Source organism: Elephas maximus, chromosome 7 (assembly GCF_024166365.1).
Source record: "Elephas maximus indicus isolate mEleMax1 chromosome 7, mEleMax1 primary haplotype, whole genome shotgun sequence".
NCBI classification, from domain to species: domain Eukaryota; kingdom Metazoa; phylum Chordata; class Mammalia; order Proboscidea; family Elephantidae; genus Elephas; species Elephas maximus.
In genome coordinates, this window is record NC_064825.1 from 134,886,308 (window position 1) to 134,908,406 (window position 22,099).

The 22,099-nt window shown below is 53.5% G+C and overlaps 1 protein-coding gene across 4 annotated transcripts in view; it reads left to right on the plus strand.

The window, feature by feature from the left end:
• CARS1 (cysteinyl-tRNA synthetase 1) overlaps positions 1-22,099 on the plus strand; it is a 73,608-nt gene that overhangs the window by 51,008 nt on the left and 501 nt on the right. For all 4 annotated transcript variants that reach the window (XM_049892807.1, XM_049892808.1, XM_049892810.1 and 1 more), the window contains 12 exons: positions 7,096-7,208; positions 7,770-7,898; positions 8,388-8,517; positions 8,622-8,725; positions 9,112-9,209; positions 9,603-9,792; positions 10,592-10,660; positions 11,780-11,861; positions 18,915-18,995; positions 19,499-19,566; positions 21,168-21,227; positions 21,744-21,827. In XM_049892807.1, the coding sequence (XP_049748764.1) occupies positions 7,096-7,208; positions 7,770-7,898; positions 8,388-8,517; positions 8,622-8,725; positions 9,112-9,209; positions 9,603-9,792; positions 10,592-10,660; positions 11,780-11,861; positions 18,915-18,995; positions 19,499-19,566; positions 21,168-21,227; positions 21,744-21,827 (1,208 nt within the window). The remainder of the gene's footprint in view (positions 1-7,095; positions 7,209-7,769; positions 7,899-8,387; positions 8,518-8,621; positions 8,726-9,111; positions 9,210-9,602; positions 9,793-10,591; positions 10,661-11,779; positions 11,862-18,914; positions 18,996-19,498; positions 19,567-21,167; positions 21,228-21,743; positions 21,828-22,099) is intronic.

The following is a 22,099-nucleotide window of genomic DNA, read 5'->3' on the forward strand; positions in this document are numbered from 1 at the left end:
TAGCTACTCCACGTTCAAGAGCAAGTTTCAGAGGCTCTTCTGACATCCATTTTAGTCTTCTGCTTCTTTCCTGTTTTTTTAACGTTGCCTTGCTTTCTTCTGTATGATGTCCCTGATGTCGTTCCACAACTTGTCTGCTTTTCAGTCATTACTGTTTAATGACTCAAATCTGTTCTTTAGCTGGTCTCTAAATTCAGGTGGAATATACTGAAGGTGATATTTGCTTCTCATGGACTCGTTCTAATTTTCTTCAGCTTCAGCTTGAACTTGCATATGAGCAATCGATGGTCTGTTTCCACAGTCGGCCCCTGGCCTTGAACTTGCATATAAACAATCGATGGTCTGTTTCCACAGTCGGCCCCTGGCCTTGTTCTGACTGATAATACTGAGTTTTTATCATCTCTTTCCAAAGATGCTGATTTCATTCCTATGCGTCCCATCTGCTGAGGTCCATGTGTATACTTGCCGTTTATGTTCTTGAAAAAGCGCATTTGCAATGAATAAATCAGTGGTCTTGCAAAATTCTATCATGCAATCTCCAGCATTGTTTCTACCGCCAAGGCCATATTTTCCAACTGCCAATCCTTCACTCTTTTGAACTTTCTCATTCCAATCATCAGTAAGTATCAATGCATATTGATTGCATGTTTGATCAATTTCAGACTGCAGAAGTTGGTAAAAATCTTCAGTTTCTTCATCTTTGTCATTAGTGGTTGGTGCGTAAATTTCCATAGTAGTCCTATTAACTCATCTTACTTGCGTTGTTGTTAGGTACCGTCCAGTCGATTCCAGCTCATAGTGACCCTGTGCACAACGGGATGAAACAGTGCCCAGTCCTGCACCATCTGTATACTTGTTCTTATGCTTGACCCCATTGTTGCAGCCACTGTGTCAATCCATCTCATTGAAGGTCTTCCTCTTTTCCACTGACCCTGTACTTTACCATGCATGATGTCCTTCTCCAGGGACTGATCCCTCCTGACAACATGTTCAAAGTATATAAGACGCAGTCTCGCCATCCTTGCTTCTAAGGAGCATTCTGGTTGTACTTCCTCCAAGACGGTTTTGTTCGCTCTTTTGGCAGTCCATGGTGTATTCAGTATTCTTCACCAGCACCACAATTCAAGGCATCAGTTCTTCTTTGGTCTTCCTTATTCATTATCCAGCTTTCACATGCATATGATGCAATTGAAAATACCATGGCTTGGGTCAGGCGCACCTTAGTCTTCAGGGTGACATCTTTGCTCTTCAACACTTTAAAGAGGTCCTTTGCAGCAGATTTACCCAATGCAATGCATTTTGATGCCTTGACTGCTGCTTCCCTGGCTATTGATTGTGGATCCAAGTAAAATGAAATCCTGAACAACTTCCATCTTTTCTCTTTTTATCATGATATTGTTTATTGGTCCAGTTGTGAGGATTCTTGTTTTCTTTATGTTGAGGTATAATCCATACTGAAGGCTGTGGTCTTTGATCTTCATCAGTAAGTGCTTCAAGTCCTCTTTACTTTCAGCAAGCAAGGCTGCGTCATCTGCATAATGTAGATTGTTAATGAGTCTTCCTCCAATCCTGATGCCCTGTTCTTCATATAGTCCAGCTTCTTGGATTATTTGCTCAGCATACAGATTGAAAGGTATGGCGAAAGGATACAACCCTGACTTACAGCTTTCCTGACCTAAAACCAATCAGTATCCCCTTGTTCTGTCCAAACAACTGCCTCATGGTCTATGTACAGGTTCCTCATAAGCACAATTGAGTGTTCTGGAATTCCCATTCTTCGCAATATTATCCATAATTTATTATGATCCACACAGTCGAATGCCTTTGCATAGTCAATAAAACACAGGTAAACATCCTTCAGGTATTCTCTGCTCTCAGCCAGGATCCATCTGACATCAGCAATGATACCCCTGGTTCCACGTCCTCTTTTGAATCCAGCCTGAATTTCTGGCAGTTCCCTGTCGATATACTGCTGCAGCTGTTTTTGAATGATCTTCAGCAAAATTTTGCTTGCATTTGATATTAATGATATTGCTGTATAATTTCCTCATTTCGGTTGGATCACTTTTCTTGGAAATAGACATAAATATGGATCTCTTCCAATCAGTTGGCCAGGAAGCTGTCTTCCATATTTCTTGGCATAGACGAGTGAGCACCTCCAGCGCTGCATCTGTTTGTGGAAACATCTCAATTGATATTCCATCAATTCCTGGAGCCTTGTTTTTCGCCAATGCCTTCAGAGCAGCTTGGACTTCTTCCTTCAGTACCATCGGTTCCTGATCATATGCCACCTCTTGAAATGGTTGCACATCCACTAATTCTTTTTGGTATAATGACTCTGTGTATTCCCTCTATCTTCTTTTGATGCTTCCTGTGTCGTTTAATATTTTCCCCATAGAATCCCTCACTATTGCAACTCGAGGCTTGAATTTTTTCCTCAGTTCTTTCAGCTTGAGAAACGCCGAGAGTGTTCTTCCCTTTTGGTTTGCTATCTCCAGCCCTTTGCACATGTCATTGTAATACTTTACTTTGTCTTCTCGAGCCACCCTTTGAAATCTTCTGTTCAGTTTTTTACTTCATCATTTCTTCCTTTTGCTTTAGCTGCTCGATGTTCGAGAACAAGTTTCAGAGTCTCCTCTGACATCCATCTTGGTGTTTCTTTTCTTTCCTGTCTTTTCAGTGACCTCTTGCTTTCTTCATGTATGATGTCCTTGATGTCGTTCCACAACTCGTCTGGTCTTTGGTCACTAGTGTTCAATGTGTCAAATCTATTCTTGAGATGGTCTCTAAATCCAGGTGGGATATATTCAAGGTCATATTTTGGCTCTCGTGGACTTGCTCTGATTTTCTTCGGTTTCAGTGTGAACTTGCATATGAGCAATTGATGGTCTGTTCCGTAGTTGGCCCCTGGCCTTGCTCTGACTGATGATATTGAGCTTTTCCATCGTCTCTTTCCGCAGATGTAGTTGATTTGATTTGTGGGTGTTCCATCTGGCGAGGTCCGTGTGTATAAAAAAAAAAAAAAACTTTGGTGAAAGAAGGTATTTGCAGTGAAGAAGCCGTTGGTCTTGCAAAATTCTATCATTTGATCTCCGGCGTTGTTTTTTTCACCAAGGCCATATTTTTCAACTACTGATCCTTCTTTGTTTCCAGCTTTTGCATTCCAGTTACCAGTAATTATCAGTGCATCCTTATTGCATGTTAGATCAATTTCAGACTGCAGAAGCTGATAAAAATCTTTGATTTCTTCACCTTTGGTCCTAGTGGTTGGTGCGCAAATTTGAATAATAGTTGTATTAAGTGGTCTTCCTTGTAGGTGTATGGATATTATCCTACCACTGACAGCGTTGTACTTCGGGATAGATCTTGAAAAGTTCTTTTTGATGATGAATGCAACACCATTCCTCTTCAAGTTGTCATTCCCAGCATAGTAGACTACATGTCAGTTTGTCGTGCTGTGGAGGCTCACGTGTTGCTGTGATGCTGGAAGCTATGCCACCGGTATTCAGATACCAGCAGGGTCACCCATGGAGGACAGGTTTCAGCTGAGCTTCCAGACTAAGACAGACTAGGAAGAAGGACCCGGCAGTCTACTTCTGAAAAGCATTAGCCAGTGAAAACCTTGTGAATAGCGGCGGAACACTGTCTGATATAGTGCTGGAAGGTGAGCCCCCAGGTTGGAAGGCACTCAAAAGATGACTGGGGAAGAGCTGCCTCCTCAAAGTAGAGTCGGCCTTAATGATGTGGATGGAGTAAAGCTTTCGGGACCTTCGTATGCTGATGTGGCACGACTCAAAATGAGAAGGAACAGCTGCAAATATCCATTAATAATTGGAACCTGGAATGTACAAAGTATGAATCTAGGAAAATTGGAAATCATCGAAAATGAGGAACACGTTAACATTGATATCCCAGGCATTTAGTGAGCTGAAGTGGACTGGTATTGGCCACTTTGTATCAGACAATCGTATAGTCTACTATGCCGGGCATGACAACTTGAAGAGGAATGGTGTTGGCGTTTATCGTCAAAAAGAACGTTTCAACAGCTCATCTTGCTTGCGGGCATATAGATGTTGTCCTGTCACTGACAGCTTCGTACTTCATGATGCATCTTGATGTGTTCTGTTTGACAGTGAATGCAGTGCCGTTCCTCTTCAATTTGTCGTTCCTGGCATAGTAGCCCATATGTTTGTCTGATTCAAAATGGCCGATACCAGTCCATTTTAGCTCACTGTTGCCTAGCCTATCGATGTTTATGCATTCCATTTCATTTTTTGACAGCTTCTAATTTTCCTAGATTCTTACTTCATACATACCACATTCTTCTTATTAATGGCTATTTGCAGCCGTTTCTTCTCATTTTGAGTCATGCCACATCAGCAAATGAAGGTCCCAGAGTCTTGACTCCAACCACGTCATTAAGGTTGACTCCACTTTAAGGAGGCAGCTCTTCCCCAGTCGTCTTTTGAGTGCCTTCCAACCTGAGGGCCTCATCTTTCGGCAGTGTTTTGACAGTGTTACCTTGCTATTAGTAAGGTTTTCACAGGCTAATTTTTTTAGAAGTAGACTTCCAGGTCCATCTTCCTGGTCTTCCTTACTCTGGAAGTTCAGCTGAAGCGTGTCCACCACGGGTGATCCTAATGGCATAGCTTCCAACATCTCAAAAATATGCAAGCCCCGACAGTATACGACAAACTGACAGATATATGGGGATAGATACCTACCATATAGATAGAACCGTGAACAGCTGGTGCCCATCCTTCTGAAGCTGAGATGTGATGAGAAGATGGCAGACCATGAAAAGCAATTCCCAAGGCCCGCAGGACAAGAGTGAGAGATGCAGCCTCTGAAGGTCCCAGGCGAGGAAAGTTCCCAGGCTGCGCTCTGCCAGCCATTGCTCAGTGGTACAGCTTATTCACTGGTAGGCCAAGAGCCCCTCTGGCCCCGTCTTGGTCGGTCTTAAGTATCTCTTTTTTCTTAGACCTTTTCTCTACTAGACAGTTGAGTGTCAGTGTGAGTTACAGGAGAAAGAGAAGTAGAATCCGTAGCAGATATGGAGGAATGAGGAAGGGTGTGCCCCCTCTGAGGACGTATCTACTCACGCCCCACCGGACCCACCCACTGCCAGGGAGTCTGGGAAGTGAAGCCTGCCATGGGCACCAGTGTAGCCAAAATCCGGGGTTCTCCTGAGAAAGATGAGGGGGTGATAGTGGGACCATCGAGCCGTCTCTGGGTAGCCTGCTTCCTCACAAAGTGGAAGGTATGTGTGATGCCGGCAGGCCATGTGGGGTGGTCCAGAAGGCGCTGGAGAGGAGAGTGGGCAGAAGACCACGTCAAACGGCCACTCTCTGAACACCTGCAGAGTGGCGTCTGTGTTGCCTCTGTGGAGGAGACAGGAAAGCAAAGCCAGGAAGGAGGACAGAAGGGTTTTTGTGTCTCGTTTCTCTTATAAAAAAAAAGCCTGGCACAAATATTGGCATTTCCAAATAATGACGTTTGTCAGGGGTGGGTGGGTGTGTCTGTGTTCACGGTCTTCGTTTCTATTTTAGATTTTTCAAAATAAATAAAAAATAATCAGATACAAATATTCGTGTATAACTGTTTCCGTAATAGCAAAAAATTGAAAACCAAAGCGAACGTTATGGGTCAAATAGTTACGTGAGGGATGGCCAGAACAGAACGTCATGGAGCCAGTGAATCGGCTTTGGCATGACTGCTAATGACGCGGTAAAGCTGCTCACAGAACAGTGGGAAACAGATAGAGCCCGTCATTGAGATCCTCCTGTTTACCAAGTGTGTCTGCATTTTGCTTTTGCCTGGAATTTTTTTTTAAACCTGCAAATCAGTACAGCGAAGCGCTAATAGTAGTAGTTAATTGCTGCGTTAAAAGATCACGGGGCAGCGTTCTCCTGTGTCGTCTAGCTGTTCTCTCTCCAGTCCCTGGTTTACGATCATAAAGCTTGTGTTTGTAAAGTGTCTTCAGCGTTGCCCCCCCCCCCGACCCCGCCCTGTTCCTCGGGGAGCTTAGTGTGGGACGTGAGGGGTTCCTTGCAAAGTGGGGTTCGTTGAGGTTGCACTGCCGCCCTTTCCAGGGCGCAGGAGTCTGGACCCTTCATGGGATCTGTGCCTCCTGCCTGGGTGCTCTGCACCAGGGGCGACAGCACCCAGAAGAGCCCATGCGTAGATGCTGCGCAGGGGGGACCCTGTGCCTTAGGGCCTGAGTGCGTGGCTCCAGAGCGCGGGCGGCCCCTGTGCCACGTGTTGTCAGGGAAGTCTCCTGTGATGACCGTGTGTTCCTCCCTGGGGACTGGTGACCTCCCAGCTCGTGCTTACCACAGTGTGCCAGTCAGCCATACATCCCCACCTCCATGCATAGAGTGCTCCTTCAGGTCTCCTCTGCAGGACAGGGGCGGGCCAGCCCTTGTGAGCCCAGCGAGAGCTGACTGCTTCCTGTGGAGCCTCAGCCGGGGCTGGGCCTCACACCAGGAAGGGCGGTGCTCATCCTCACTCTCAGCTCCCATGGAGCCTTCCTCCGCGGACCATACATGAACACAGGGTGGACAAGGTGCCCCATTCCCCGCCACCACCCCCCAGGCTCCACTGAGCAGCACACAGCAGATTCAGCCACCCTAGTGCCTCCCAGCACCGCACCTCCTTTCCCTGGAAGTCATGTGGCATTGATATGGCGGTCCCGCTGCCTAGGCCAGGCCCCCGAGACGGTCTAGTGGCCTACCCTCAGGGCCAGAGCACCACCGGTTGGTTCTGGACGAGTAGAGGACCACAGACAGGGCAAGGCAGGGGCAGGAGGGTCGATGTTTAAGGAAATCCAGGTATGTGCGCAGGTCAGGTGTTTGCTGTTGGACCTGGGTTTGTGAATTTTTAGCTGCTGAGTGTACGAATAGTGTTTTGTATGTTTAAATGCTGGGTCAACAACCATACCTGGACACAGGAAACCCAGAGAGCACGTGGGCCGGCTTAGTGAACAGGCGTGTGCGGACAAGGTGTGCTGTGAGCCTGGCAAGGGCAGGGCTGCATGGGACAGGGGTGAGGGGCACTGGACTTGGCTGAGTGACAGCACTCTGCCCCCGTCCACAGGTGACCTGAGCATCTCGGCCGAGCGTCTGAGCGAGAAGCGATCGCCCAGTGACTTTGCCCTGTGGAAGGCCTCCAAGCCCGGGGAGCCATCCTGGCCAAGCCCCTGGGGAAAGGTGAGCAGGGCGTGGTGGGGCGGCCCACGGGGGCTGGCATGGCCCAGAGGGCAGCCCACAGGGGCTGGCACAGCCCAGAGCCTTTGCCCCAGGAAGGAGGCTGCCCCGCACGTGGAGGCCAGTGACCCCTGGGTCCAGACACCTGACTGTTTCTGACTCTTTTCTCAGAGACTCTGAGTTTCAGGTGCTTCCCTTCCTGGGTCCTTGTTCCCCGTCTGCAGTGGGGTTGCCATCAGATTTGCTTCCTCTGAGGCCTCCAGGTCCTGATGAACTTTGGTTCTAAGTTGATATTACAGCTCCAGAAGGGGTGGGGTGCTGATATCTGCTTCCTGTGGAGGGTGGGCGGCTCTGGAGATCAAGACAGTCAGAGACCTCACGATTTGGCAAAGCCTCGGCTCTGTGGCTCCTGCTTTGAACTTTTCTTAATGAAAAAAACTCCCTAATTGTTTCACAAACGGGCTGCATGTACCCCGTTGTGTAAAGCTTAAGGTTCGAGGACCCACGGCCTTGGGGTCAATAGGAGGTTTCAACTGGCTGGTAACTGGCTTGTCCGGCTTCCAGGGCCGCCCGGGCTGGCACATCGAATGCTCTGCCATGGCAGGCACCCTGCTGGGGGCCTCGATGGACATCCATGGCGGCGGCTTCGACCTCCGATTCCCACACCACGACAACGAGCTGGCACAGTCTGAGGTGAGGGGCCCGTGGCAGTGGGGGGGCCAGGGGTTGGTTACTGTAGCCTGGGGAAGTGCGATCTGCCTTCTCCGGCGAGTGGGTCCGTGGAGTCTAAGCTCTCCCTCTGCTGGATTTCCCACTGTCTCAGCCTGGCCTCTGGGAGCAGGAGGCTGGCTGCAGGCCCCCCGGAGCCCACTACCCCCCCAGGGAGTGAGCCCGCATATGGCGTGTGTGGTGCAATGAGAGAGAGGCTGATGCACTAACAGCACCCTCCTACCCCCGCAGAGGCCCTTGACCCTCACCCCCCCTGCAGAGGTTCTTGACTGTCACCCCTGCCCCCCACAGAGGTCCTTGACCCTCATCTCCCCCACAGAGGCCCTTGACCCTCATCCCCCACAGAGACCCTCACCGCCCCCAACAGAGGCCCTCCCACCCACAGAGCCCACAGAGGCCTTCACACACACAAACACACACACAGCACACACACCCCCCCGCCCCCCGCCACAGGCCTACTTCGAGAACGACTGCTGGGTCAGGTACTTCCTGCACACGGGCCACTTGACTATCGCAGGCTGCAAGATGTCCAAGTCCCTGAAGAACTTCATCACCATCCAGGACGCCTTGAGGAAGCACTCTGGTAGGCACCGGCTTCGGCCGCTGAGGTGCACCTCCCTCCCTCCCGCGCACGCGGTCGCGGCAATTGTCTGGGCCAGTGAGGGATGGCTGTGGTGTCTCCCGCAGCACGACAGCTGCGACTGGCCTTCCTCATGCACTCCTGGAAGGACACGCTTGACTACTCGAGCAACACCATGGAGTCGGCCCTGCAGTACGAGAAGTTCATGAACGTGAGTCCTTCCCGAGCTGGGGGGCGGCCATGGGGTCAGCTGGGATGGGATCGTGGCCCCTTCCACTGCCCTGAGAACAGGGCCCAGGTGAAAGCAGCTAGACTGGGGAGGGAGGACCACAGAGCCACCATCGTTGTCCGTGTGCGACACCGCTCCTCCTGGCTTGTGCGTTCTGCTGACTTGAGTGTCGTTGCGGCTGAGATAGGAGCAGCTTTCTGTCTCAAGGGAGAACCTCAGCCTGTCTCTCTCAGCACTGTGTCATGTGGACACGCTGTGGGTTTTCACATTTACCTCCGTGAAACCACACCAGCAGAGCAGCCCTCGAGCAGGTAGTTTTGGATGGGAAAGTAGGCTAAGTGCCATCTAACAGAGTTTTCTAACTTTAGGAGTTTTTCTTAACCGTGAAAGACCTCCTCCGCGCTCCTGTGGATGTGACCGGGCACTTTGAAAAGTGGGAAGAGGAAGAAGCCGAACTGAATAAAAAGTAAGGTGGGACTTTTCCTGGGGATTTGTTGGTGTGCTGTGCCCAGGCCGCTGTACTGTCCCTGGCGCTCTGCCTTACGGGGTGGGGCGGGGGCAGTGGCACGGCCACATTCTCCTTAGAACTGTATGTGGAGTAGTGGGCTCCGATGGAAAAATCTGGAAACGCGTAGCGGCGATGGTTGCACAGCATGATGAACGTACTTGATGTCACTAAATCACACACGTAGAAGACGCTGAAACGGCAGGCGTCTTGTGTGTGTGCTCACCACAAGATAAGAAGCCTGTCGCTGAGCGCGTCACGTCTGCCACACGTTCTGGCTGCCAGCCCGTGCCACCCTGGGCATCGCCGTGGACTGTCGGGTCTAACGGCTCTCACTCCCTCCTCTTCCGCCAGCTTCTACAACAGGAAGGCAGCTGTGCATGAGGCACTCTGTGACAACGTGGATACTCGCACTGTCCTGGAGGAGATGCGGGCCCTGGTCAGCCAGTGCAACCACTACATGGCGGCCAGGAAGGCAGCCCGCAGGCGGCCCAACCGTGTCCTGCTGGAGAACATCGCCCTCTACCTCACATACCTGCTCAAGGTGAGGCCTGGGGCACCCCGGCCCCAGACATACACGGTCAGGGCGGGCCCAGGGCGGACCTAACTGGCCACTGCTGAAGGGGAGCCTCTGGTGGTGCTCAGTCTGCTGTCCAGCGCCAGATGGCCTTGGGGAAAGACAGGCACTGTGAGTCCTTGTTTCCTGCCTGACACTTTATGGTTTAGAAGCACAGCCTGTGTAGCTGTTCCCTCATCTGAGTTACTTCGTTTCCTCACCTCAGTTTTTCTCTGCTCCCATCTTGGGATTTGAAGGCAGCACGGGAGCGAGGCCTTAAACACAGCCCATTCATGCCCCTGGCGCTGGGCACTCCGAAGCCTGGTGCAGCTAACTCCTGGGGCCTAGCAGGGGCTTGGGGCAACCTGCCTGTCTGCAGGGGGTGGGGGATTGCACAGGGCCGAGCAAGGGCTTAGGGTGACCTGCCTGTCTGCGGGGAGGGGGGCTGTACAGGGCCAAGGGGGGGCTTGAGGCAATTTGCCTGTCTACAGGGGTTTGCTGCACGGGCCGAGTGGGGGCTTGAGGCGACTATCCTGTCTGCAGGTGGGGCTGCATGGGCCGAGCAGGTAGCTCTGCACCTGGGCTTGTCTTAGGGGCAGGGGGGCGGTGAGCAGCTGCCCCCCATCTGGGTCCCAGCCTCTCAGCTCCATGTCTACCTGTCACTCCTGGAGTCTCTGCCGCCATGCCTGCACTCGGGGCAGCAGCACAGTTCACGGGCTGGGTCACGGCGTGTCACCTCAGTGCTTTTAATGGTCCTGCGTCTGAGTCCTGTTCTTTCTCTGCCTAGATCTTTGGGGCCATCGAAGAGGACAGCACTCTGGGCTTCCCTGTCGGAGGACGTGGGGCCAGCCTAAACGTGAGTACAATGAGTGGGGCCCCAAGAGGCCCCCCCTGGCGTCGTCAGACCACCCTCTGACCGCCCCCGCAGCATCCCCACCCTGAGGTCGCTGCCCCAAGGGAAGTGGTGCCTCCATGAGGGTCTTCCCACCTTCTGCACACACTCCCCCATCCATGTCCTGGGGCTTCTACCCATGCTCTGGAGCCTCTCAGAATCTTGCCCCTGTTGTGTCCACCCTGTGAATATTTGGGGACTAGTGTTGCCCCCTACCCGCCTCGACACTGCAGACTGGCCTCAGTTCCAGCTCCCAGCATGTTATGAGTGAGGGGGGGCATCTACCTGGTCGGGTCGGCAGGGCTGAGCTGCCATCGTGCCGACACCCTTCCTCATGGACTCTCAGGCAGGCAGCTTCTCTGCTGTCCTGTGTGTGTGTGTCGAGCCCCCCGTGGCCAGCCTGGGCAAGATGTATCCCCACCTGTGACTTGGTCCCGGAGTCTCATCTCACGGTATAGACTGACCTGAGGTCAGTGAGCGGTCTCACTGACAGGCACGTTGACATACAGAGCAGAGCTCATGCTGGCAGGGGATACCCCCGTCCCCCTCTGCCCCTGGGGATGCTGGCCCAGATCCTGCCGGGCACAGTCTGCTGTCCACCCACCTGCTGAGCAGAGCCTGCTGCTCCAGCACCGCTGCCCGGGGTCAGTCGGAAGGAGCTGGCTCTGAGCCTGGCAAGAGGCCATTCACCAGGGACAGGTGCTTTCAGTCCCTCTCACGTGTTGGCTCCTCTGCTTCAGTTGGCTCGAGGGCAGACAACGGTGCTTTATGCAGGGCTTCTGGGGTATGTGACGTCCATCTAGTATGACAGGTACACTTGGGTCTGTTACGACACACCCCTTCCTCCTGCCCTCGTCCGAGGCTCCTTTGTCATGTGGTTAGAAAGCACCTGTTAATACGTGTAACCACCATGCACAACAGGAACCATTCAAAGAAGGCAAAGCCGCCCCAGCATCCTGTTTTTCTAGATGCGGGTGTGCCCAGCAGTAGTGTCCCTGGCAGCACTGCCCCCCCAGGGCCCTGCCATGGTGTGGGTGCTGAATATTGGTGGTTCCCTTAGAAAACCATCTGTTCTTCCCACAGCTCGAGGCTACGGTCATGCCATACCTACAGGCTTTGTCAGAATTCAGAGAAGGAGTGCGGAGAATCGCCAGAGAGAAAAAAGGTGAGGACCATTGCTCAGAGTGGGGCTCCTTCCTCCCGCAGGCTCCTTTGATGGGGGATCTCCACCAGGCACTCCTGATATTCGGGGCGGGACATTCTTGTTTGGGGGTGCCAACCTGTGCACTGTAGGGTGTTAACTGCACCCCTGGCCTCCACCCAATAGGTCCCAGCAGCCTGGCCACAACCGACATCCCTGCAGGGCAGTTGAGGACCACTGATGTGACATCCTTCAGTTAGGGCTGCTAGGGGCCAGGGGCAGAGGATACACTGCGAGGTCGGGGCAAGGGACCATTAGCCTCGCTGTCTCACGCCGTCTGTGCATTTGCAGTGGGCACGTGTCTCCCTGGTGACTCCCTGGGCTGGATGCGTGGGAGCTGCGTTGTCCCTGCTTTTCAGTTGTGTTGATCGGAGAGCCCTGTGGAGGGGCGCGGTATGGCGGGCAGGGCCTCCGTGGTCACCTGCTCCTAGCATGGCTCTCTTGCTTTTTCCGAGGGCTTCTGCGGCAGGGGATGGGTGCCTTGAATGTGGGGTGTCACCCAGGAACACCCCACCTTCCGTACTCAGCCGTCCTTCACTCCTCAGGGTTCATATGCTCGTGTGTGTTTTACAACTGAAAATGCTGGTTCTGAATTTTGTCCTCAAGGCTAGTTTTAAGCCTGTTAAACATGGAGCTGTGCAGTATCGGACAGGCATCGCGTGCCTTCCCTGACCAGTTCTGAATGAGTCAACAACAGAAGCGGCTGCGACTGATGGGTACTGAGGACTTAGGGTGTGTTGGGCCCTCCTGATTGTATGAAAGGAAAGGAGCTGGCCCAGCCAGTGGCAGACCCTGGCAGCCTGGCCCCAAGTGCCACCTCGGCAGCTCCTAGGATGTGTCCTGTCATGGATTGAGTTGTGTCCCCAAAAAATATCTGTCAACTTGGCTAGGTCATGATTCCCTTGTGTGATTGTCTACCATTTTCTCTTCTGATGTGATTTCCCTATATGCTGCAAATCCTATCACTATGATGTAATAAGATGGGTTAGTGGCAGTTATATTGATGAGGTCTACAAGATTAGTAGTGTCTTAAGCCAATCTCTTTTGACATATAAAAGAGAGAGAAACGAGCAGAGACTTGGGGACCTCATACCACAAGAAAGCAGCACCGAAAGCAAAGCGTGTCCTTTGGACCTGAGGTTCCTTGCTGAGATGCTCCCAGACCAAGGGAAGACTGAGGACAAGAACCTTCCTCCAGAGCCGACAAAGAGAGAAAGCCTTCCCCTGGAGCTGGCGCCCTGGGTTCAGGCTTTTAGCCTGCTGGACTGTGAAAGAATGGACTTCTCTTTGTTGAGGCCACCCACTTGTGGTATTTCTGTTATAGCAGCACTAGATGACTGAGACAGAATTTGGTACCAGGAGTGGGGTGCTGCTCTAACAGGTACTTAAAATGTGGAAGCCGTGTTGAAACTGTGAATAAACAGCAGTGGCAGAGGACCCGTAGTAACCAGAGAACCGGCAGCAGCAGAGGGCTAATGGCAGCAGAGAAGCAACAACAGAATCAGGAGACCAGTGCAAGGCGGCACTGGAGCTGGCCAACGGAGCAAGAGAGCTGAGTGCCTGTGTGCAAGAGGCTTCCTGGTGGAGCAGGGGCCTTCAGGCACTTACTTGGGGAGCTACAGAGCTTTGGAACACTTGCCCCAGCAGGGCAGATGTGGGCGTGAGGCCTGAGGAGCTAAGAGGCCAAGAAACCAGGAAGCAGAAGCTGAAGAGACAAGGAACACAAGAAGCCAAGCCGCCTCAGTTGCAAAAGGTATGGCCTGGACCTCTGGGGTTTCAAGGGTGGAGCCGCGGCCTCTGGTGTTTCTAAGGGTGGAGTTGGCACTCAGATGGACTAGGAGAATGGTGCGCCTAAAGCCGAGGGAGCAGAGTTGCTGTCCCAGTGGGCCTGGAAGGCGGAACTGAGGCCCAGGGCCGAGGGGCCTCCACTCAGAATCCAGAGAGTGTGGCCAACACCCAGAGCCTGGAGGGCAGTGCTGTTGTGTAAATGGTCTCAGAGAACAGAGGGTTATTTTCAAGGCTTGCAGGACTAATGTAATGTCTTCTTCCTTGCTTGGTGCCCGCTAGTCCTTCTTTCCCTCCCGTTTCTCCCGTTTGTAATGGAGATGTCTACCTTGGGCCTGTTCTGCCATCGTACCTTTGGAAGCAGATAACTTGTAGTCTAGATTTCACAGTAAGGAAGAATTTTTGGATTTTGGACTTGGAGGAGATGATTTAAGACTTTTGCTATAATACGATGTGGTGAATATGTTTTACATGTAGCAAGGACATGAATTTGGGGGGCCAAAGGTGGAGAGTCATGGGTTGAGTTGTGTCCCCAAAAGGTATCTGTGAGCTTGGCTGGCTCATAGTTCCCTTGTTTGAGTGTGTGATTGTGTGCCATTTTAGCTTCTGACGTGATTTCTCCATACGTTGGAAACCCTGTCACTGTGGTGTGCTAAGCTGGATTGTTGTTGTCGTCAGGTGCCATCAAGTCGGTTCTGACTCGTGGCGACCCTGTATACCATAGAACGAGACACTGCCCGGCCCTGCGCCACCCTTACAATTGTTGTGATGCTTGAGCCCATTGTTGCAGCCACTGTGTCAGGCCATCTCGTGAAGGTCTTTCCCTCTTTTCTGCTGACTCTGTCCACATGACGTCCTTCTCCAGGGGCTGATCCCTCCTGACAACACGTCCAAAGTCTGTAAGATGCAGTCTCGCCGTCCTTGCTTCTAAGGAACATTCTGGTTGTACTTCTTCCAAGACAGATTTGTTCATGCTTTTGGCAGTCCATGGTATGTCTGATATTCTTCACCAACACCACAATTTAAAGGCATCACATCCTCTTTGGCCTTCCTTATTCATTGTCCAACTTTCACGTGCATGTGATGTGATTGAAAATACCATGGCTTGGGTCAGGTGCACCTTAGTCTTCAAGGTGACATCTTTGCTTTTCAACAGTTTAAAGAGGTCCTTTTTCTTTTTTGCAGCAGCAGATTTACCCAATGCAATGTGACTTTTGATTTCTTGACTGCTGCGGATTTCTTGATTGTGGATCTGAGTAAAATGACATCCTTGACAACTTCAATCTTTTCTCCATTTATCATGATGTGGCTCACTGGTCCAGTTGGGAGGATTTCTGTTTTCTTTATGTTGAGGTACAATCCATACTGAAGGCAGTGGTCTTTGATTTTCATTAGTAAGTGCTTCAAGTCCTCTTGAAGATGGATTAGCAGCAGTTATATTGATGAGATCTGCAAGATTAGTAGTGTCTTAAGCCAATCTCTTTAGAGATATAAAAGACAGAAGTGAGCAGAGAGACTTGGGGACGTCATACCACCAAGAAGGCAGCGCCAGGAGCAAAGCGCATCCTTGTGGACCTGAGGTTCCTGTGCTGAGATGCTCCCAGACCAAGGGAAGATTGAGGACAAGGACCTTCCCCTGGAGCTGGCGCCCTGGGTTTGGACTTTTAACCTACTGGACTGTGAGAGAGTAGACTTCTCTTAGTTGAGGCCATCCACTTGTGGTATTTCTGTTATGGCAGCACTAGGTAACTAAGACATGTCCCCTCCCCAGCGGCTTCTGTGCTGGTGGGACATCACACCTGGAGTCTCTGCAGTCTGCTGCCAGAGTCTGGGAGCAGGTCAGAGGGGAAGCCAGTCCGGCTGGATGGTGTCCTCCCTGGGGGGGCAGGAAGGGGGGCACAGGAGAGACTCGTAGCTGGCATGGCGCCAGGGTGGTGGTCCAGGAGCCCCACTGGGCAAAGTGGCACCAGACTTCACCTTGTGGAGGAATCAGTAGGCCCTGCCCAGTGAAGGCAGTTGGAGTGCTTGGGAAAGGGGGTTCTGGGCTGTTCTGGGGAAGGGGGCAGCAGAGCCAGAGGCCTGAGTGTGTGAGAGCCGTGAGCTGTGGCTCCATAGGTTGGAAGTTGGAGTGCAGGTGTAAGCTGAGACCATTGGGGCTGGCGGTGAGAGGCCACTCTGCGCCCTGGGTTGGGAGCTTGACTCCACAGTTCACCAAAGCTGTGGGTTTTAAGCCAGTGAGTGCTGGACTCTTAGATTTGATTGAACAGACACAGTCCTATTGGTTGGGCCCACCCTCCTTTCCTTGTCTATCTGTCTTACCGTGGTGGCTTGTGTGTTGCTGTGATGCTGGAAGCTATGCCGCCAGTATCTGAAATACCAGCAGGGTCACCCATGGTGGGCAGGTTTCAGAGGAGTTTACAGACTAGGAAGAAAGGCCTGGCGATGTTCTGAAAACCAGCCAGTGAAAACCCTATGGATCACAACAGAACATTGTCCGATACAGCGCTGGAAGATGAGCCCCCAGACCGGAAGGCCCTCAGCATACACAGCAGCCACAAGCATGGACTCGAGCACATGAGAGACCGTGAAGATGGCGCAGGACTGGGCGGTGTTTCCTTCTGTGTGCACAGGGGCACTGTGAGGCCAGGTCAACTCAATAGCAGCTACAACAACAGCGATGGGTGGTGAGCCTTTCCTCTTGACCACCGACACCTCGCCACTCTGATGCCCCCCGCGCATGACTGGAGACCGTCTGGCCAACGTTGAGGGCCTGTCTGATGGCCATGGGCAGCTGCTCTTGGGCTCACCTGGCGCTTCACTCTTCTGGGGACTCAGGTGTGTACTTCCCTCACCATTTCCCAGGGGTGACTGTTACGTCCTTAAATTGTGTCCTTCCTCCTGAGTCCCTAGGACTCTTCAAAACTCATAGCTGGTGACCTTTTTAAGACCTCACCCGGCTGATAGAGAGGGTGGGCAGGAGAGTAGGTGGAGAAGAAAGCCCACCTAACGTACTCAGAAGCTTTCAAAATAAAACCTAGAGAGAGAGTTGAGCTGTGCAGACAAGACCAAGTCTTGATGTGGGGTGATGGGGCGGTGCCTCAACTCTGCGGAGTGGGCCCAGAGGGCCATGTGGACCAGAGGGGCGCTGGATCAGACATGCAGCTCCCCCAGGGAGCTTAGTGGGGCAGGAGCCGTCCAGTCTGTGAGTCTGCCCAGGTGGGGCTGGCCGGTGCCCACCTGCAGGGAGGAAGTGTCCTGATGGCAATAACAAAAGCTGGCTGGCTTTCCTTCCAAAATAGTGTGTGCCCCTGAGGGCAACAACTGGCCTATGAGCCATGCCCAGGTTGGCCCCTCCTCAGCGCTGGACCTGAAGGGCTTCCTGTTCAGGCCCAAAGACCACACATCTTTGCTCCCTGCCTGTCTGAGGCATCAGTGGAGCCAACAGGCCAGACTGGACATGGGAGTCCTTGTGCGGAGCCCAGCCCAGCTCTGGGGCTGCATGGTGAGGACCGGCTGGGGCACCGTGGCCCCCACCAATCTACTGCCAGGGCGCAGAGTCACTGGAGTGCACATCCCCATCCTGGTCTTTGCCCCACCACATCTGACATTTCCACCACCGGACTGGGCAGGCCTCAGGGAGAGACACTGGGAGCTGGGGGAACGCCCGGGGCTGCGCTTGACAACCACACCCTTTACTCCTCGAGTTCTGGCTCTCAGGGGCGAAGCCTTTGGAGCTACCATGTCCCGGCTCTCTGCTCTGAGACCCGAGAAGCCCCTGGCCCCAAGCATGCACTGGTGACTGGCCTCATGTGGCTCTCAGCAGCCGTCCCACCCGGCCGCTCAGTGGGATGGAAAGTGTCTCAGACCCCAGCTGGGTCCTGGACTGACAGCCTGCCCACGTCTTTCAGACTTGCCGTCCAGGCCGGTGGAAGCAGTGGCCTCTCAGTGCCCAGACCCTTCTCTGGAGTGACCCGGGTGCTTGGGTGGTTTGTGAGACTCATTCTGAGTGGTAAAATCAGTTTTCCAGGTGGAAAAATGTCATAGTAGGGGTGTTTAACTTCTAACTTCACAAGGGGGAGAGAGAATCACCATCAGCGCAAAGCTGATTTCTGTGAGGTGAAGGTCAGACATAACTCCTCTCTCCAACCTTTTTAGTAATCCTGTCACCGACTATCCCTCCCACAGCACTCTCTCCTTCCCTGTGGGGTTCAATAAGTGGCTACAATGGCCGTGCAGAACTCGCAGACCACACTTACAGTTACGGGGTTTATTAGGGCAGTAGAAGGTTACAATTCAGGATACAGTTCTTCTATCAGGACAGCCTCTTCTCAGCACAGCAGGCCTCTTTTTGGCCCTTGGCCCCTTAGCCCGGCCTCCACCCTTCTTGGGCAAGTGTTACAAAGCTCTTTAGCTCTGCCAAGAAGTGTCCAGAGGCACCTGCCCTGCCAGTAAGCCTTGACCCAAGGGCACTCAGCTCTCTTACTCCACGGGTTGGCAAGAGCCCACTACACCATCTCACACCCGTCTCTTCTTGGTAGTAGTGAGGCCCTACTTTCTGCCTCTGGGATGGCTCATTTTAAGCCTAGTGAGATGGCAAAACTGACCAATTCCCTGGTTAGGGTTCCATATACCTTATTTGCATGGTCCCACCCCCACAAGGGTGCCATGCGCCTTATCTGCATGGTCCCGCCCCCACAAGGGTGCCGTGTACCTTATTTGCATTAGCAGCAAGCTGTCCAATCCCCTTGACGGGCCACAAGCACCTTATTTGCATCGTCCCACCCAGTCATTGTGTGGGGTCACAAAGATGATGTCTAGAAGGGCCGTATCAAGTACTCACTGCACCATTCCAGGACAAACCAGGCCCCGGCCTGCTCGCCATCCCCCACTCTGGGTAGCCCTGAATCGCCTGTCCCTCCTCACACCCCCAGGACTGTTCTCTAGGCGTGTGCACGTTTGCCTCCTCCGGAGAGTGAGGGTTCCAGCTGGGAGGCTCAGGGACTGCCTGTGGCGTGGCTGCCGATCAGGCATCTGCTGCGGCCTCAGGCCTTGGCCGGCGCGGCATCAGTCTGGTGGGGGGACAGGCGTTGGCCGCTGAGGGGCCTCCTTCTGGTCAGTTGTGAGGTTGCTCTGCTCCCTCAGGTGTCCTTGGAGCTCGGCAGCCCTGTCCCTGGCGGCACGTGCTGGTGGCCTTGGGCCTGTGTTCTGACAGACTTCTCCCTCTGTCCCCAGTTCCTGAGGTCCTGCAGCTCTGTGATGCCCTGAGGGATGACATCCTGCCTGAGCTTGGGGTCCGGCTGGAAGACCATGAAGGTGCTGTGAGCATCCAGGGTATCTTGGGGCATGTGGGGGTCAGTCTAAGAGCACGTGCACTTTGTATTGATCAACGTTACCCACGTGGTGCCCCCAGGTGGGGGCCTGTCTGCCCAGAACCCTGCCCCACTCTCTCCGGCCTGCCAGGCAGGGTATCGCCTGTGTTCTTAAATGTTCAGACGACACAGGGTCTTAGGTCCTGATTAGCAAGGCCTTCCCATCAGAGTCACAACACCTTCTCCTTCCTGGACTTCTGTGCTGGCCTCTCTGTTAACTGTTTGCTTCTGCTGGAATTCATTTTGTCTGTGTGCAAGCAGTAAGGCAGGGACTGCAGCCTGCTTGTTTCAGGGGCCTGTCCAGTTCTCCCAGTTGGGGGAGGGTCCCCTGAGCCCTAGGCCCCTTCGGGTGCAGCCCGTGGACATGAGGATGTGGGTAGGCCCTGCCCAGCGAGGGGTGGGCTTCTGGGAGCCTCAGCATGGTCCAACCAGCTGTTTGTTGTGCAGGACTGCCCACTGTAGTCAAGCTGGTGGACAGAGAGACCTTGTTAAAGGAGAGAGAAGAGAAGAAGAAGGTGAGTCATATCAGTGACTTCACCTTGGTGTTTATTGAAAACGTGAAAGCATTTGGGGTTTGTATACTTCGTGTTTTAAAAATCCGTGTTTATACTCCAGTTAAAATCTCAGTATTTATAAACGTCCGAGAGCAAAATTAAGACAGAGAAGTTAACTAGATAGGTGCTGTCTCGGTGATTTGGTAACAAAAAACTAAGGATCTGTTTGTAAAAAACTATCCCCTGAGTTGTGGTGAAAATCAGCAGCCTTTAGTGATCCGTGAGGCACATCTGGGCACCCCTCCCTCTGAGCTGAGGCCGTGATCTCCCCTGAGCCTCTTCTCCCAGTGCAGCCTCCACCCTGCCCTGCGCAGCTACTTCAGTCATATCCCCAAGTACTCACTTCCCCCTTTCTTGGTTCCATTTTTTGTTGGAGCCTCAACTTTTATCAAATACTCTGTGTGCCAGGAACCAGTCCCTGGGTGGTGCAGTTAACCGCTTGGCTGCTAACTGATGGTTAGAGGTTCAAGTCTACCCAAAGGTACCTTGGAGGAAAGGCCTGGCAATCTACTTCTAGAAAATCAGCCACTGAAACCCTGTGGAGCACAGTTCGACTCTGATGTAACATGGGGTCCTCGTGAGTCAGGATCAACTCAGCGTCAGCTGGGCGGGTTCTGGAACCAGGGTTCAGGGCCCAGGCATGATGCAGGGGCAAGTCCCCCCGCTCGGGACCTCGGCATCCAGTGGAGAGAAGAACGGGTGACAATGCACAACCGGCGTCAGCGTACCAGGGTGCAGCCCCACAAGGCACCCCACGGAGACGAAGCAGCTGAGCAGCCCCCAGCTCCCAGCCTACAGCTTCACCATCTCTGCAGAGGGACCCACAAACCCTGTCTGGCCCCAAAACTTGCTGTGCCCCAGACCCCAGTGTGCAGCTGCTACGTGACAGCTCCACTTAGCAGTGAGGCCCCAGAAGCTGTGATGCCAGAAGTGATTCTCAAGTCCCCAGCCTGGTCCCCCCATATCTGTACCCAGCGACTCAGTCCCAGCTCGAGGCAGCCTCGGGACGTCCCCTGCCTCGCTGCCCACTGGCTGCCAGCCTCCTGCTTCCTCTCCAGCCTCCTGGAACCCTTTCTCACCTGAGTGATCTGACAGGTCCCTTCCCCCCAACTCAAGCCCACAGTCCTCCCTGACCCATGAGGCCAGTGTGACCCAGCACCGCTGACCTCAGCCCCTGCCCTGGTGGCCCCTCCTCGGCGGGTCCTTGCTCCTTCCCCTGTCACCGTGACCTTTTGGAGATGGTTCCCATCCCATGATGTAGTCATCTCTCAGGCCAGCTCATTGCCCTGGTCTGCATCTCTTTAACCTCCACGTTTGCTCTTCTGTCTGTTTACCGAGCCCCACCCCCCTCTGCCTCCCGCCCCTGCTTCCTGCACCTGTGTCTGCTTGGCAGCTCCTCCTGGAATGCCAGGCTTATCTTCTGAGGGCCCCGCAGCCCCTCAGCACAGGGCCATTCAGCACCGTCCACAGGGTTGGCTGGTTAGACTCTGCAGTCGAGCCAGGCCTGGAGCACAGTGGAGGGGCCGGGCGGCCTGTCTCACTGGCCTGTGCTGCTCTCCTAGGGAGAGGAGGAGAAGAGAAAGAAGAAGGAGGAGGCTGCCAGGAAAAAGCAGGAACAAGAGGTAATGCCCAAGGGGTTGTTTTGGGTGGGGGTGCTCCTGGGCAGAAATATAGGCTCAGACTCCACGCCCGTGCCTACCCGTGCTCTGCTGGGCACCCTCTGGGCTGTGGGGTCCTCACAGGGGAACCCTGCTGCCTTCTCATCCACCCGCAGACACTGCAGGCACCCTGTGGGGAGCCCAGGGTGAGGAGGGGTCCCAGCTAGGGGGCACTGGGCGACCTTTGATGGCGCACAAGATGGAGACAGTGTCTGTATGTGGCGCAGTGCTGCGGTGACCATTCCCGTAGCAGCCTCCCAGCTGTCCCTTAGGAGGAGCGCCGGCTATAGTTTCAGTCACCCTCCTCTGGTTCCCCTTGCCCCGGCTGTGCTCTCTCCACGTCTCAGCACCCCGAGAGTGAGGGCTGGCAGTGGGTGGGTGACGGTGGTGGTCCCTCTCCCCGTCTCAGCACCCTGCTGGCGGTGGGTGGGTGATGTTGGCGCTGCCAAGTGTGAGCACCATCTCTTCCGTGCATCCCAGGAAGCAAAGCTAGCAAGGATGAGGATCCCGCCCAGGGAGATGTTCCTGTCAGAGAGTGACAAATACTCCAAGTTCGACAACACTGTAAGAGTTACTTTTCTTCTTTAGGACTTTGTAGGGCCACGTTAGGCTGGGGCGGCCGAACCCTCAACCTGGGGCAGGCGGAGCCCCATTTGAGTGAGTTTCAGGGAAGGCCATTCACCTGAAGCCACATTAGGCTTCATGCTCTCATCGCACACCCAGCCGCCTGCCCGAAGTGCCAGGGCTGCCCCAGAGCAGCCCCCTGCCCAAAGTTCCAAGGCTACCCCAGAGTAGCCCCCTGCCTGAAGTACCCAGGCTGTCCTGGGGCTGACGGG